General features: G+C 40.4%; 1 protein-coding gene across 1 annotated transcript in view; it reads right to left on the bottom strand.

The window, feature by feature from the left end:
* The window catches only part of THADA (THADA, armadillo repeat containing), a 284,676-nt gene that overhangs the window by 59,597 nt on the left and 208,970 nt on the right, over nucleotides 1-16,109 (bottom strand). Inside the window, exon 31 of the mRNA XM_014447808.2 lies at nucleotides 8,912-9,006. Coding sequence (XP_014303294.1) covers nucleotides 8,912-9,006 — 95 coding nt within the window. The remainder of the gene's footprint in view (nucleotides 1-8,911; nucleotides 9,007-16,109) is intronic.

The following is a 16,109-nucleotide window of genomic DNA, read 5'->3' as shown; positions in this document are numbered from 1 at the left end:
TTTTGCAGAAATTGACAAGCTGACCCTAAAATCTATTTGAAAGTGTAAAGGACCCAGTCATAACAATCTTGAAAAAGAAGAACGAAGTTGTAGGACTCACACATCCTGATTTTAAAAGTTACTACAAAGCAACAATAATTAAGACAGTGTGGTCCTGGCATAAGGAAAGATATATAGATCAATGAAATAGATTTGAGAGTTTAGAATTAAATCCATGTATTTATATGGTCAATTGGTTTTTTGAGCAGGGTGCCAAGCCAATTCAATTGGGAAAGGATAAGTCTTCTCAAATATGGTGCTGGGACAAATGGACAGCCACATGCAAAAGGATGAGAGAGGATCTGTACCTGACACCAATACAAAAGTTAACTCAAAATGAACCAAAACCTCAATATTAAGTGATGTAATTATAAAACTCCTAGGAAGAAAACATGGGTACAAATCTTTGTGACCTTGAGTTAGGCAATGGTTTCTTAGATATAATGTCAAAAGCACAAGCAACAACAGAAAAAATAAACTAGACTACATCCAAATTAAAAACTTTTTTACATCAAAGGACATTATCAAGAAAGTAAAAAGACAACCTACAGAATTGGAGAAAATACTGGCAAATTATATATCTGATAAGGTATTAATATCCAGAATATATAAGGAACTCTTACAACTTAGGAATAAAAAGACAACCCAATTTAAAAATGGGCAAAGGATCTCAAGTCATTTCTCTAAAGAAGACATACAAATGGCCAATTAGCATCAGAAAAGATACTCAGCATTATTAGCCATTAGGGAAATGCAAATCAAAAGCACCGTGAAATACCACTTCACGCCCACTAGGATGACTATAATAAAAAAGATGAACAATGATAGGTGATGTTGATGATGTGGAGAAACTTGGAAACCTCGTATGTTGCTGGTGGGAATGTAAAATGGTGCAGTCTGTTTGGAAACAGTTTGGCAACTCCTCAAAAAGTTAAACTTAGAGATGGCCCAGCAATTCTACTCCTAGGTAAGTACACAAGAGAATTGAAAATATATGCCCCCCTAAAAAAACTTAAGTATCAATCTTCATAGCAGCATTATTCATAACAGCAAAAAGTGGAAACAACCCCAATGTCTATGAACTGATGAATGGATAAACAAAATGTGGGATATCTATATAATGGAATATTATTCAGCCATAAAAAAGAACAGACTGTTGATTCATTCTACAACATGGATGAACCCTGAAAACATTATGATAAGAGAAGGAATCCAGACACAAAAGACCACATGATGTATGATTCCATTTATATGAAATGTCTAGAATAAGCTTTCAAAAATAACTTGCTAATTTAATTGACACGGGCAACTAGTTTCAGATGATCTGTGATGAGGGGGGCTGGAATGGGGCAAGACAGGAACATACAGCAAACCTGAAATTACAGATCTGAGACCCCAGTTGCTCATCTGAACAGTATTTTACTCTGGGGTGGAGATGTGGGTAAGGGGGTTTTGTGACATCGTTTTGTTAAGTTTCAGACACTCAGCCCAACTCACACTATTGTGAAGCCCTTAATTTTGGTCATAGAAATGGGAAGTAGACCAGGAGCCAGAAAAGCTGATTTCACTAACCAGCTGTGTGACCTTGGGCAAGTCACTTAATTGCTACAGTTTCCACGCTACCTATTGATTAAGTGGTCTCTGAACTTTAAAATTCTAAAGATTGTGGGTCTATGTACTCAGCACCAGGCTTGGAATTAATGAGGGATAAACACCACATGAACCTAGCAGTCTATTAACACACCCTGTATTATTCTGACATCCGAGAGGCAGCTAGGAACCATCCGCTTATTTTAGGAGCTCACTGTCCCTGGGAAAGACACTTTTGGCAAAAGCAACAGCTCAGATGATAGTCCCAGTGTTTTGGAGAAAAAAACTAATTTATTGACAACAAAGCCTGTTTTTTTCCTTGAAATTTCATAGCTGCAGGCCCAGAAATACAAAGTCCCCAGAAGACTCTAAAAATGTGTTCTCAATTCCCTTTTATCTCCCACCCAGAGCTGAGAGAATAGCACCAACTGTGTCATATTAAACACATCTGCATCTAACGCTGATAAAAGTGCATGACCGAGGGAACAGATACGAATTGTTTTCAATTTGTTCAGATGGGATTGGTTAAATTTAACCTAATTAGACCAAATAATCAAAGCAGGTGTTCATAAGTTGCCAATGTTTTCATTCTCTGTAATTGTTTAAACGGCTATATTTTCCAGGAACTTAGGTAAAGGAAGTTAATATGTATAAAAATCATTGACCTGATATTTATTCATGTCACACATATATTATTCATGTTCTAGGCCGTACAAATACAAGGCATTGCTGAATACTTCTCACAGGTTTTACCGCTTAACCATCATCAACATCTACACTGGCCTTTGGGAGGGCTTACATGACCTAACCTCCATTGTATACATACGAGCAGTAATAAATGAGAGTCTGTCTTCTAATCTTACACTGATCTACAAAGCACACTGACTAGGCATGTAGACTATTTAGGAATTCTGATTTCACGCGCACAAGATGGTAACTTTTAAGGCAGTTAGAAGAAAAATATTAACAATAAAAAGTTACATTCCAATTAAAACAAAACGTTTATTGCATTTGGCAAAATGATGAGATCTGAACTATAAATCCCAACTAACAAAGTAACCACAAAATGCAGTCACCAGCAGCCTGGTGATGGGAAGTGTTTTGTGCAGTGGCTGTAGGTCCACTTTCAAAAGGAAACAGAGCAGGTACTTGCCCAGGAATGGTCAAGTTTTCTCTTTCTAGTAATCTGCTCCAATCCTGGGTACACCTCACATTACTCCAGAGACCCTCAGGATGGGAGACAGAAATGCAGGCAAGAAAGTCACTGTAAAAGCATGTGTTCTAGAACAGTGGTCTGCGGACCACTGGTGGTCCATGAGGTCCAAAAGGTTGGCGACCGCTGTTCTAGAAGCACTTGTAAAGGGGATCCCTCTCTGAGGCCTGGGGGTCCTGCAGGAGGGGCAGAAGCCTGAGAAGTTATGTCAACAAAGAGGATTCTAGGGCACCCCTCCTGAGGTAGTGAGTGGTTTTGACTCTGGGCCCTGATGGGGTTGTGAGGCCACAGTGTAGGTGGCTGGAGAACTCAGGCTCTGCTATCTTTTTTAATTTGTTACTTGTTTTTATTTTTATTGATTTCAGAGAGGAAGGGGGGAGAGAGAGAGAAACATCAATGATGAGAGAGAATCATTGATCGGCTGCTTCCTGCACAGCCCCTACTAGGGATCAAACCCGCAACTGGGGCATGTGCCCTGATGGGGAATCCAACCATGACCTCCTAGTTCATAGGTCAATGCTCAACCACTGAGCCACACCGACTGGGATAAAGCTCTGCTATCTTACCACACATGTAACATTAGGCAGTTTTCTCTGTGCCTCAGTTTCCTCATGTCTAAAATGAAGGACCATACCTGGCTGGGTGGCTCAGTTGGTTAGAGCATCATCCCATACACCAAAAGGTTGCAGGTTCTATCCCTGATGGGGAGAAGTACAGGAGGCAACCAATTGATGGTTGGTTTGGCTCTAAAGTCAATAAATATATCCTTGGGTAAGGATTAAAAAAATTAAAAATTAAAAATAAAGTAAAATGAAGGACCACTAGTACTCCTTCATGAATGCATGCAAAATGCTTGCATAGTGCTTGGCATAGAGTTAAGTGCTCAATAAATATTGGTCATTATTATGATCTCTATAAGAAGATGACATATATTTTTAATTTTTTAATTTATTGATCTTTAAAAAGAGAGAGGAAGGGAGAGAAAGAAACATCGATTTGTTGTTCCACTTATTCATGCATTCATTGGTTGCTTTTTGTATGTGCCCTGACTAGGGATGAACCCCACAACCTTGGTGTATCAGGACAATACTCTAATCAACTGAGCTACCCAGCCAGGGACTATGAGAAAGATGATATTGAAAATGTTTCCTGAAAATGAGAATATGATGAGCATTCAATAGACATTTCAGAGAAATAGCCTTTTGAGATAACTTATGTGATGTGGAACAGGATGGACAAATCCTTCTCCACCTAAACCATTTCTATGAAATTATGTCGATTCTTTACCTCTTTGGGACTAACTAATCCTCTTCAAGATCTGTACGCAATACATGGTACATATAAAGTTATAAAAGAAAGAACCAGGTTGCATAAAATTAGTAAAATAGAGACTAAGAAAGCAAAACCCCTCACAAACACACCAGGAGAACTTCAACTGAAAGTTAGAAAGTGCAAATAGGTAAGAGGCTTGTTTAAATACTTGGTAAAAGAAAATGTTCAATTCAATTGATGTGAAAAACACCAATTTAAGGGGTGTGGACATAAAAGAGAAATAGAAAGTCCATCTCTCAGAATAAGAGGATAAATATTTAGTCAAGACTCAGATAGAATTTCAGTAAACAGATATTTCACTGGAAAATTTCCAACCCGAGAGCAAATAATTTGAGATGGGTTTAAACTGAGAATGAAAGCTCTCGATTCCACGTCCCTGCCCGGGCCTGCAACAGCCTCTGAGGCCTGTGGCAGCAAGGCTTTTTCTTCCTCAGCCCCCCAGCTCCAACCGGAGACTATAATTTTCTTTCCAGCAGGAAACTGATATATTCTAATGATGACAGCTGGATTCAGAAGAGGAAAAAGAATACAGGGGACAGAGAGTCCTCGTGGGTTTAAATCACTTTACAACTCAAAACAAACCCCCCAGATTTGGAATTTTTAAAACCTAGTTAATGGCTGAGAAAACCTCAAATGATTGGGAAGTACTAAGATAAAAGTTTGAATTACACAAAACACATCATTATCTTAAGCTTTTCTAATCATCTTCTCTACCTTTCCCCTTCACTGTTTTTCTCATTGTTTATGCCCCCGGCCCTTCAATGTGGTTCTAAGATCCGTTAGTGGTAGGAATAGCCTTCCAAGGTCACTTACAAAATAATATTTGAGAGGATCTGTGTTTCCTCCATTCAAAAAAATTTTCCTGAAAGTGATATTACTTTATTTCTTTGGGAATAATTAATCTCCTTCATATTTAGATACATTTACTGTTGAAATACATGTACACACACGAACAGACTTATATCGCGTAAAATTAGTACAATGAGAAATCAGAGGAATGAACCTCCCTATAAACACATCATTGTAAAACAACTACTTTTAGCAATATGTTGCCTTTAACTTTAGTCTGGTCCTCCACTCCTCACCCCCCACCTCCCAAACTCCCAATACCGATAACCATAATGCCTGCACATATCTCTTTGACATTCCGAGAAAGAATTTTCTGTTACATTCTTTTTTAGTGACAAGAGGAACTGAGCTTCCTAAGGTTGCTAAGAATCCTATGAGGATGCAGGCATAGAGAGAAATGTCACCTCTTCTATGAAGCCCTTACTGTCCTCCCCAGTAGAAATGACCATTCATTCTTTAGTGCCTCAAATGTATTCGGTACACATTTCCTTTCTGTAATCCCTTACTGCAACTACTTATAAGCCCAAGACATATTCATGTGTATCTCCAGATGTAGGTGCTCAACATGTCTGATGCTAGTTGTCATGTCTTAAAGAAAATAAATGAACAACAACAACAAAATGATCCTTTTCTAGATCAAAGGGGCAGGAGCAGACGGAATCAACTGGATGCCTGACATTCTCTGCCCGGGATGCTCTGCCTCAGTGTCTTCCTGAGAAAGCAGGCATTTCTTCTTTCCTGATATTGTTTAAGAATAGGAGGAGAGCCCAGCTGATGTGGCTCAGTGGTTGAGCATTGTCCCATGAACCAAGAGGTTGCCCGTTCGATTCCGGTCAGCACAAATGCTTGGGTTTCGGGCTCATTCCCAGTAGGGCGCATGCAGGAGGCAGCCAATTGATGTTCTCTCATCAATGTTTCTATCTTTCTATCCCTCTCCCTTCCACTCTCTAAAAATCAATAAAAAAGTATTTTAAAAAAAAGAATAGGAGGAAAACAGTGAATGTGAGGGGTAGAGCACAATTCTGCTAGGCTGTAGGGGATTAGATTAGATGCATGGTCATGATAATGATGAAAATAATATTAACGGTAGCTAATATTAACTGAGCACTTATTCTGATGATGCAAAGCACATTCATTTTTGCAAAAATCCTCACTGAAGGATATCTTTTCCATTGATTTTTAGAGAGAGAGTGGAAGGGATGGAGGGTGTGGGAGAGAGAGAGGGAGAGGGAGAGGGAGAGAAACATTGATGTCAGAGAGACACATCAATTGGTTGCCTCCCACACTCGCCCCAGCGGTATCAAGCCTGCAATCCAGGTATGTGCCCTTGACCAGGAATGAAGCCTGTAACACTTTGGTGTGTGGGCCAATGCTTTAACCACTGAGCAACACCGGCCAGGGCTGCAAAGCACATTCTTTGGCTTACAAGGTAAACTATAATGCTATGACATTATTCTGAAATCATGTTGAAATCTACACATCTAAGTAAGTGATCACCTTGGTTGGTAATATACTTAACTATTGTTCAAATGGCCTTTGAAAACAATTTATGAAACACACGAGAATAGTTTTCATTATTTTAAGCTCACAAGTTTATTTTTACCTAAACAGTGCTATCCCTCTTAATCACCATTGTATTTGACATTTGGTTAGTTCTAAAAATCTAATTCATCCTCAAAGGAGGACAATTTGTTCTACTGTTTTGTGGATGTATTATATGAATACATGCATTCATAGAGATAGACATAGATACATACACATACATCCTGTGGTTTATGAGGGTAATTCCCAAAGGACCAGACAAAAGCAGTACTTGTCCAACAGGAATATAATATGAGGCATATATGTCATTTTGATTTTCTAGTAGCCACATTTTTAAAAGCAGAAAGAAACAAGTGAAATTAATTTTAATAATACATTTGATTTAATCCAATATATAAAAAAATATCATTCTGACTCATAATCAGTGAAAAACCAATGAGAAATTTAACACTTTTTTTCATACTAGGTCTTTGAAATTTGGTGTTTAATTTTATTCTTATAGAACATCTCAATTTGGATCAGCCACATCCCAAATGCTCAGGAGCCACATGTGGCCAGTGTCTGCCATATTGGACAGTGCAGGATAAAGTATTTAGAGCTATGGTGTCATACTAGGATAAGAGTTTGGAGGAAAAGAAGATTCAAAATGGCCAAAGTCATCTTTATGGAGGAGCTAAAGAACAGGCACTTACAGAAGAGAGAGGGAATTTTACAACATTCAAGGGTTAATCCTTCTAGACAAGAAATAATGGTACTACGTCAAGAAAAACTTAGTTCAAATAAACTAATAACTACAGTCAACCACACAACTCTGATAGGATCCCCCACTGATTGGACTTATGAATAATAAGCAACTCTTTCATGGCCAAGGCCCTTTAGACACTAAGCAGAGAAGTATTATAAAGCTACATGGAATCTGGAATTGAAATACAAAAATGTTGGAAACCCAAAACAACTTACATCTGGTAACATCTGGTTTATAATCTCTGGACCCCAGTTAGCTCAAGAGTAAAATAAAGTGGACACAACCCTGAGGTGTCTTATAGCCAGGGTGACCTATAATTTATTGCGCAAACCTGGACACTTTCAAGAGTAAAGGGGGCACTATTAATAATTACGCTGGGACGAGAGGCATAAAGGAGGACTGTTTTACAGCCATAAAACTATATGATCCCATTCTACCAAACGGACACAACAGCTACCCCTGTGCAGGGATGTGGAGCTGATGAAAGTCCAGGCATGTTCTTATTACCTCTGCATGGCCAGGGGGTCTTTGTGGGCTAATATGCATTGATCCGGGTGAGGCGGTTTCGCACCTCCCCCACAAAGCATTTTAACTTGGTTTGAATTTGGGAGCAGGGTTCCATCTGGACAGAGCTGGACTCTGACAGCCTGAATATATTTACTGAAGACAACAAATCATTGACAGACTAAATTTAACAGAGGAAAGGCCTGGCCTGCTTGTCCTCAGAGTCTGACTCTGTAATTGTAGCCTCCTTCAGACAGGCCTAATCAATTAGAAGAGGCTGATTTTAACCAGTTGCAGGCTCATTACCCTGCATTCCAGTTTGTGTTGACGAAAATCAGTTTCAGTCTGTGGCCTGGAACTCATGTACAGCACTTCCTGCGGCCTCTTATATAAACATTTCAAAAAAAATTTTATTTGGAGTTGCCCTTCTCCCTTTTAAGAAAACCACTTTGTGAATCATGATTAAAATAGAACAATTGTATGTGGATCTGGGACCCATACCAGGAAACATATATGACCCAGGAACACGTATAAAGTCAGAGCTTGAGGTAGCGAGGGGTGGATTTGAGACAGTCTCAAATATCCAGGCTCCAACATTAAATGAGTCCAGCTCAGTTATCTCCACAAATGGAACAGAAAGAACTCTTATTGAAAATGATGACCTTTCATCATGGGGAAAGAGTACCTGAGAACTCTCCACTATTTTTTCAACTTCTTTGTGAACCTTAAATTATTTTAAAATAAAAGGTTTAAAAAGGGGGGGAAAAATGAAAAAAAAAATGATGACCTTTCAAAGGAAATGCATGAAATAAGAAAAAGCCAAGGTCTTAGAAACACAGAGGGTATCTGAGTAGATTCCACACTCTTCCCTGAAAGACCAAATAGAAAGTAAACAGCAAACTTCCAACTAAACAAGGACACGTTTCCTTGAGAAGCTTCTATGAGGGAACCATATGACACTATGTTTAATTTCGATGTGTGGTTTAGTCTTAACAAAAGTGTAAGGTGGGGGAGTGTGTGGAAGAGTCACTCAAAACCCCACCTACATTTCAAAGACCTGTAACCATTCCAAAATATGATATAACTATGAATCATACCTGGCTGGTTGCCTTTTGTGGGTTTGTCAAGGCAGCGAGTCAACAGGAAGAGGATATCAATATACACAGCTCTGGTCACCAAACATGGATTTTGCCTAGAAAGGTAAAGAATAGAAAATAAATTGATATTTTCTCTCCCTGAGGCCTAGGTCACAGAAAAGAGAAAAAATGGTATTTTTCTACCAGGCATGTCATGAGGCTTAGGGAGTTACAGCAAATGATAGAAAAGAACAGATAATCACCAATGGTGAGAACACATCAGTAAGTCAAGTGGGAAAAAGAAATCCTAAAGCATGTGGTGGAGGTCGGGCCTAGGCGTGTATAAAACAGGTAACACTTTACGCTCTGGCTACAAGTAAAATAAACCGAAAATAAACAAAAACCAATGCTGTCTCTCAGTTATTTGAAAACAAGGTGTGGTGGTGGGGAGGACCATATTCTATTATTTTCTTCTTAATGAACAAATCTAGGGGGAAAACCATTGGTTATGAAGATCACTGGTGTAGCATTTTGGAGAAGAAAAATTGCACTCACATATGACAAACCATATCTATGGACTTAAAGTAACCAGCTGAAAAACAAACACATGAAAGCATTAACAAACACCGGAGCAGACATTCCTAATACATGGAATATTTTCTTCTCTCAATAAATGGAGCAGTTCATTGTACAATATTACCCACAGGCTGGAACAAGTGAGTGGACTCGGATGTAGGGATCTAGATACAAAAGGAAGAATGGAGTCTTTCTTTTGAGAACGGCACTGCCCTGGCCAGGTAGCTCAGTTGGTTAGAGCATTGTCCCGGTTGTGGGCACATACAAGAATCAATCAATGAATGCATAAATAAATGGAACAACAGATCAATGTTTCTCTGTAAAAATAATCAACCAATTAAAAAAAAAAAAAAAAAGATCGGCACTGAAGGTCCCTGGCTCTGAGCCTCAGTTCATCCTGACCAGGAAAAGGGCCCAAAACTCTTCAGTGTACTAATAATTCGGCACAAGCAGTAAAATCAGTAGGGACAGATCTGGGTTTGAGTCCTGGCTTTGCCATTTATCTCTGTGACCTGAATCAGACTCCTGACCTGTACAATGGGAAACCTAGTCACCTCTGTGAGTTACTGTGAGTATTTGGTGTGGCAGAGCAAACTGGAATGCCCACCTTGGTACCCATGGCAGATGCCCCCTAAGCGTTCATTCCCTGCCCTTCTCTGCTTCTAACATGAGATTGGGGAATGGCACAAGTGTTCTGCCTAGTGGATTTCCATTTACTGATTCCTAAACCTTTCTTCTCATTCCCTGTGAGTAAGTTTACCATTTCCCCGAAGTTTATTCCCACTCTGACCTGAACTGCCCATATCCTAGGGCTGCCATATGTTCTAGCATGAAAAGCAATCAGATACTTTTGATTTAAAACAAAACGGTCTTTTTTCAGTTTCTCTGTTGCTGACCTGCCTCATTTCTGTCTCACTGACTTGCTTCACCAACATTATCTACTCGCTCCCTGGTTCCTACCCTGCCATCACTCCTAGTTTATATGTATACTTCATGTCTGGCCTAATTTCATACCTGCATCTCATTATTTTTTAAAAAATAGTTTTAAAAAATAGGTAACACCACATGCGCATGGTATAAAAATAATTCAAACAGTACAAAAGGACGTAGTGTGAAAACTAAGTTCCTTTTTCCATGCCCCCACCGTCTAACCATAATCTGTTCCCTAAGGCACCCATTATTACTACTTAGTATATCCTTCCAGGAACATTCTGTTCATTTACAAGCATCTATCTAGAGCTACCCACTTGTTTATTTTTACATAAATAGTGGTTTACTATGTATAGTAAGCCCTAACTTAACACTGTCAATAGGTTCTGTGACTTCAAGTGAAAGGACGTTTAACAAAACCAATCTGACCACAGCCTAATTGATATAAACAAGAGTTAAGTTCCTACAACATCTAGTCAACGTTATAACATGATGACATTGAAGGAAACAATGGTATTTGAGGACCTGCTGTACTAACTTCTGAGCTTACTTCTTTTCACTAATATATTTTGGATATCATTCTATTAAAAACATAGAGATCTGCCTCATTTTAAAAAAAATGGCTGTAAACAGCTCCATTTCATGGATGTGCCAATCCCCCATTGAAACAATTCAGACTGTATAAGATACTTTGCTGAAAACAATGCTGCAATAAATGTACATGTACATCAGTTTTGTGCGTATAAGAGGAGAAACTCCTAGAAGCTGAATTGTGGGATCAAAATATTTTCACATTTAAAAATTTTTGATTGATTTTGACAAGGTGCTCTCCAAAGAGACTGTACCAATTTACACTTTCACCAACAGTGTGTAAGAATTCTAGTTTCCCCACAATCTGCCAACATGGTGCATTATTATTATTATTTTTTAAAAATATATTTTATTGATTTTTTACAGAGAGGAAGGGAGAGAGATAGAGGGTTAGAAACATTGATGAGAGAGAAACATCGATCAGCTGCCTCCTGCACATCTCCTACTGGGAATGTGCCCGCAACCCAGGTACATGCCCTTGACCGGAATCGAACCTGGGACCTTTCAGTCCACAGGCCGACGCTCTATCCACTGAGCCAAACCGGTTTCGGCCATGGTGCATTATTAAACTCTGACTTTTGCCAAGATGATAAAAGAAAAATAATATCACATTGTTTTAAATTGCAATTATTTTATTATTAGAGGCCTAGTGCACGAAATTCGTGCACAGTAGAGTCCCTAGGCCTAACCGGCAATCAGGGCCGATCAGGTTCCCCTCCTCCTGGCCTCCCTGCTTCCTCTTTCCCTCGCTCCCTCAGCGCCCCACCGCCACCGCTGGTCGCCCACCATGTTCCACACCGGCTCCTGGTGGTCAGCACATGTCATAGTGAGCAGTCGAACTCCTGAGGAGACAATTTGCATATCAGCCTTTTATTATATAGGATAAGTGAGGCTGAATGTCACTTTACATGCTTTTCAAAAAAGATACTTGAAGTTCTTTTTCTGTGAACTGTATTCAAATTCCATGTATATTATATTGTTGGTCTTTTCCTTATTGATTTGTAGGAACTCTTTGTATATTAAGAAAATCTTTGTCACATATTACAAATATGTTTTTGCAGTTTATCACTTGTCTTTTAACTTTACTTATAATTTTATTTTACAATTCAAGAATATTTAGTTTTATGCAGTCAAATACATTAATTTTTAAATTTATGTCTCCTGAGTTTTATGTCAAGCTTACAAAGTCTAACCCTTCTCCAAAATTTTATATAAATTTCCCCCCATATTTTCTTCTAGTACCTTGCAGTTCCATTTTGTTATTCTTTAATACTTTTTATCTATTTGAATTTTTTACCCCTAATCCTTCTCCTACTTTTTATCTCTACCTAATTTCCCCCAGGTCTCTCAATCATGACTTCCTATCCTTATTCTTCCACCCACTATGAAAAGCCCACAGTCTATGAAAACTTCTTTAATGACATCATTTGCAATTCTAGCATTTCCACTGTTTAACAGGTAGGACTTTCCCTACCAAAGAAAGGGCTACTCAGAAAGAAAGGGAGAAAACCCCTGCAGGGGTTAGTGAGTCATCAGATGTCTAGCACAGGGCGAGGAGATGGCCTGCAGAGAGCAAATGAAATGCCTCCTGAGCCTCCAGCTTTAAGCGAGGTGCTGGGGGAGATGCACGTGAGATAATTTCTGACCTCAGAGACTGTTGTCTAGTTATACGGAGACAACTATAAAGTCAAACTTTGGAAGAGGACATAAGGAGTTAAGAGCAAGAACAAATCAGGGTGGACTGGAGAAATGAAAAGGGTCTATGAAGATGTAACTCCAGCTGGGCCCTGAAAGATGGGGAGAATTTAGACAAAGTTGACAAGGAAGGTTATGTTGAGAGGGGGCAATAGATGTGGGAAGGCATTAGTCTGGCTTGGCTGGGGACCTGGGAGACCAGAGTGGCAAATGAGAGGATGTGTTGAGAAGGAGGGAACAAGAGCAAGGCAAGCCAGGCTTTCAGAAGGTGGGATACTTTGTGTTGGCTGGATGCTTCTCATGGAAAAACATACTTTCTGCTCCCATGTGGCCTCACAGGCAAAGCTTCGCACCTGGATGTTCTTCTGTCTATGGAACCACGAAGGGAAGTGTTGGGGGAACCGGTTTGACTTTCAAGTCTGATGAAGAGCTTAGCTTCCAGGAGATTTTTAGTGAAGTTAATATATTTTTTTAAAATTTTCTAAGTGAGTAGAGGAAGGTTTGGCAATCTTTAAAGCCCACTGCCAGGCTAAAGTGTTCTGCATCTTCTCTGGACCTGGCACAGGCTGGCGACCTTGGGACTCTTCAGGGACAGTTCTGACCGCTCCCATAGCTGTGAAGCTCTGGCCATCTGAGGTAGTCAACGAGATCATGGGAGGCTCCCTCTAATGCTGCTGCTTTCGCTTCCAGGGAACAGAGAGGATCTGGGCCACATAGGAGCCCATCCATGGCTTCTCCTCGGAGACTGACTCAGAAAGAAATCCTGGCGCGCAGCCACCGCGCATGGCTCCACCCTGGAGCCCCGCCACGGTCACAACCACAGCCACATAACATCCCCGTCTGGAGTCAGTGTTGGGCTTCACTCTGAACTGGCTTCTAAGTCAGGAAAATAATTTTTTTCTCCCTCTTTTTCTCACTCTTCCTTGGTGTTTGTTCTGACTTGGAAATGGTACACTGTGAGTTCAGGGTGAGCCAGAGGTTTGTTCTCGGTCTGTCAAGCCACTTTGATGATGGGAATAAAATCCTGGGAAGAGCAAGCCAGCTGGACAGGAAACCAAGCCACAGGGTTTTGGTGGGCTTGGGGCTTTTTTCTACCCCCAAATGGAAAAACCCTGGCATGGGGCATGGTATAGTGAAGATTTAGTGTTTTTAAAAAAGCTGAAGTGGTCTGGGTCTAACAGATGGGCTGAAAAATAGCATAACAGTGGCTTTAGAAGGAGTAGCAGGAATCAGGTACTATGAGGACTGAGTTTAGATATCTAAAATGAAACAAAGGGCCTGTTAAGAAACTTGCTTTCTTCCACTTTTTTTTTTTTAATCATTTGTCTCCTGACAAAATTCTGCCCGAGAACCTGATTAATATGTTTCTGCCTTGGGAAATCTCTGAACTTCATTAAACCTCCTGCCCTCTCTCCTGGATGTTGGGGGGAGGCAGAAGGCAGGGCAGAGAGCAGGGCTTCCCAGACACGTCCACAATGGTCCTAGTGTCTGGGGGACAGCAGGAGCTCTTGGGAAGTCTGTGATAAATTATTCACTTCTCCTGTCCCTTCCGGAATCCCAGTGGCTGCAGAGCTTTCTAACTGAGGACCATTCATTCAGAAAACATTTACTAAGAGGAGACTAAGAGCCAGGAATACTGCCAGTGTTTGGAAACATGAAGATGAAATGAATCAGTGACACAGTCACTGCCCTCAAGGAACTTAGAGTCCTGAATAGTGTTTTTCAAACTGTAGGTTATGGTCCATTTTGCTGATTATGAAATCAACTAGTGGGTAGTGACCAGCATAAGAGACAGAAAGGAAAGGAGGGAAGGGGAGGGAGGAAGAAAGAGGAAGGAGAGAGCAAACTAGGGAAGGTAGGAAGGAAAAAATATAACCAGAGTGCATCAAACTAATAAAGGAATTGTTTCCTTCACTTGTAAAGTCCTTACCCAGAATGAATTTTTAATAAATTTACATATAAGATGTAAATAATTTATGAAAAACAATTAATTTTAAGTAAAAATACTGATTGATTTGTTCTAACTCCTTTATTTTTCTTTTCCAGGTAATAAGCCACTCTACATTATACTGAATGGTACCTATAGGGTTATGCTTGGTATCCAAAATGATGATGGATGTGTTGAAAGAGAACATTCCTGAAATTAAATATGCTAAATCTTGAGTAAATTCCCTTTTTACTGCATTTTTTAGACTGTTTTTAGACTTACATAAACATTAAAATTTCAAACTGCAAAATTTCATGTGTGTATATACATATTCATATATCCACACAGCACATAGATACACATTAGGTCACATGTAAGATGTATTTTTTTGTTGTGAATGGCCATCAGAAAAACTTGAAAGCCACTAGTTTGGTGGGAGGAACATACAACCAACCCATCATAGAGTGTGATGGGTGCCCCAAAGGAGGGTTGACAGAGTGAAATTAAAGATGGTGGAAGAGGAACTGTTTGGTGTACCTGGGTGAGTCAGGAAGTGACCTGGCACAGAGCTGGAGAAGGAGGGAGTATCTGCAGAGTGACCAGAGCAGAGGAAGCACATGTCTCCAAAGACTAGGGCACATGGCATATTTGGAGAATAACAAGAAGTGCAAAGGGGAAGGACAGCAGAAAACGATAGAGGATGAGTAAAATGCCCCAAACAGGAGAGCTTAGGAGTGACCTTTAAGAGCTCCAAAAACTCCAAGGGGGTGAAGTCCCCAGTGGGACCCCCTCAGCCCAATTCACATTGGAGAGCTGGGATCCCCACTCACTACTGTGAAGCTTGATGGGGTCCCTGGAAGGGACAGACTAAACTCTTCCAGAAGAATGCACTGCCCCCGTCCGGCTGCTCGTGTCTGTTAAGGTCACTAAACCAAGTGACCACACCTGGACTTCCACAGAGGCAGGGTCGGAGGTCATTCCAGTCCCCAGGGAACTAGAATCCTGATTAGACTCATGGCTTAACTTTATTAACCTAGAAACACTGACTGCGCACCATGAGGGATATCCTACTTGGGACAGAAAAGAAGGGAGAGGACAAAGTTCTGGCTTTGCAAAGCGTATGGTCTCTCTCTCTCTCTCTCTTTCTCTCTCTCTCTCTCTCTCTCTCTCTCTCTCTCTCTCTCGTGTGTGTGTGTGTGTGTGTGTGTGTGTGTGTGTGTGTGTAGGGTGTATGTGGAGAAAAACAAAATACACAAAAACCACCAGAGGGAATGTCATTAGGGAGGGGTTTAGAGACAGGAGAGGATGTGGCCAGTGAAAGGAAAGAAGGGATTCCAGCAGGAGAGTTATCAAGAGCCAAGTTTCACAGGTGGGGGTGTGCCACATGCAGGGAAGAATGATGACCAGAAAATCAAACAGGTGCAGCTGCCAAGACTGATGGCTTAGAATGACCCTGGGTCTCGAGTCTAGCAGGGGCTCATCACAGCCCATCGCAGGCTC

Source organism: Myotis lucifugus, unplaced genomic scaffold, assembly GCF_000147115.1.
Source record: "Myotis lucifugus unplaced genomic scaffold, Myoluc2.0 scaffold_6, whole genome shotgun sequence".
NCBI lineage: Eukaryota > Metazoa > Chordata > Mammalia > Chiroptera > Vespertilionidae > Myotis > Myotis lucifugus.
This window is presented reverse-complemented; position numbering and strand designations above follow the sequence as displayed.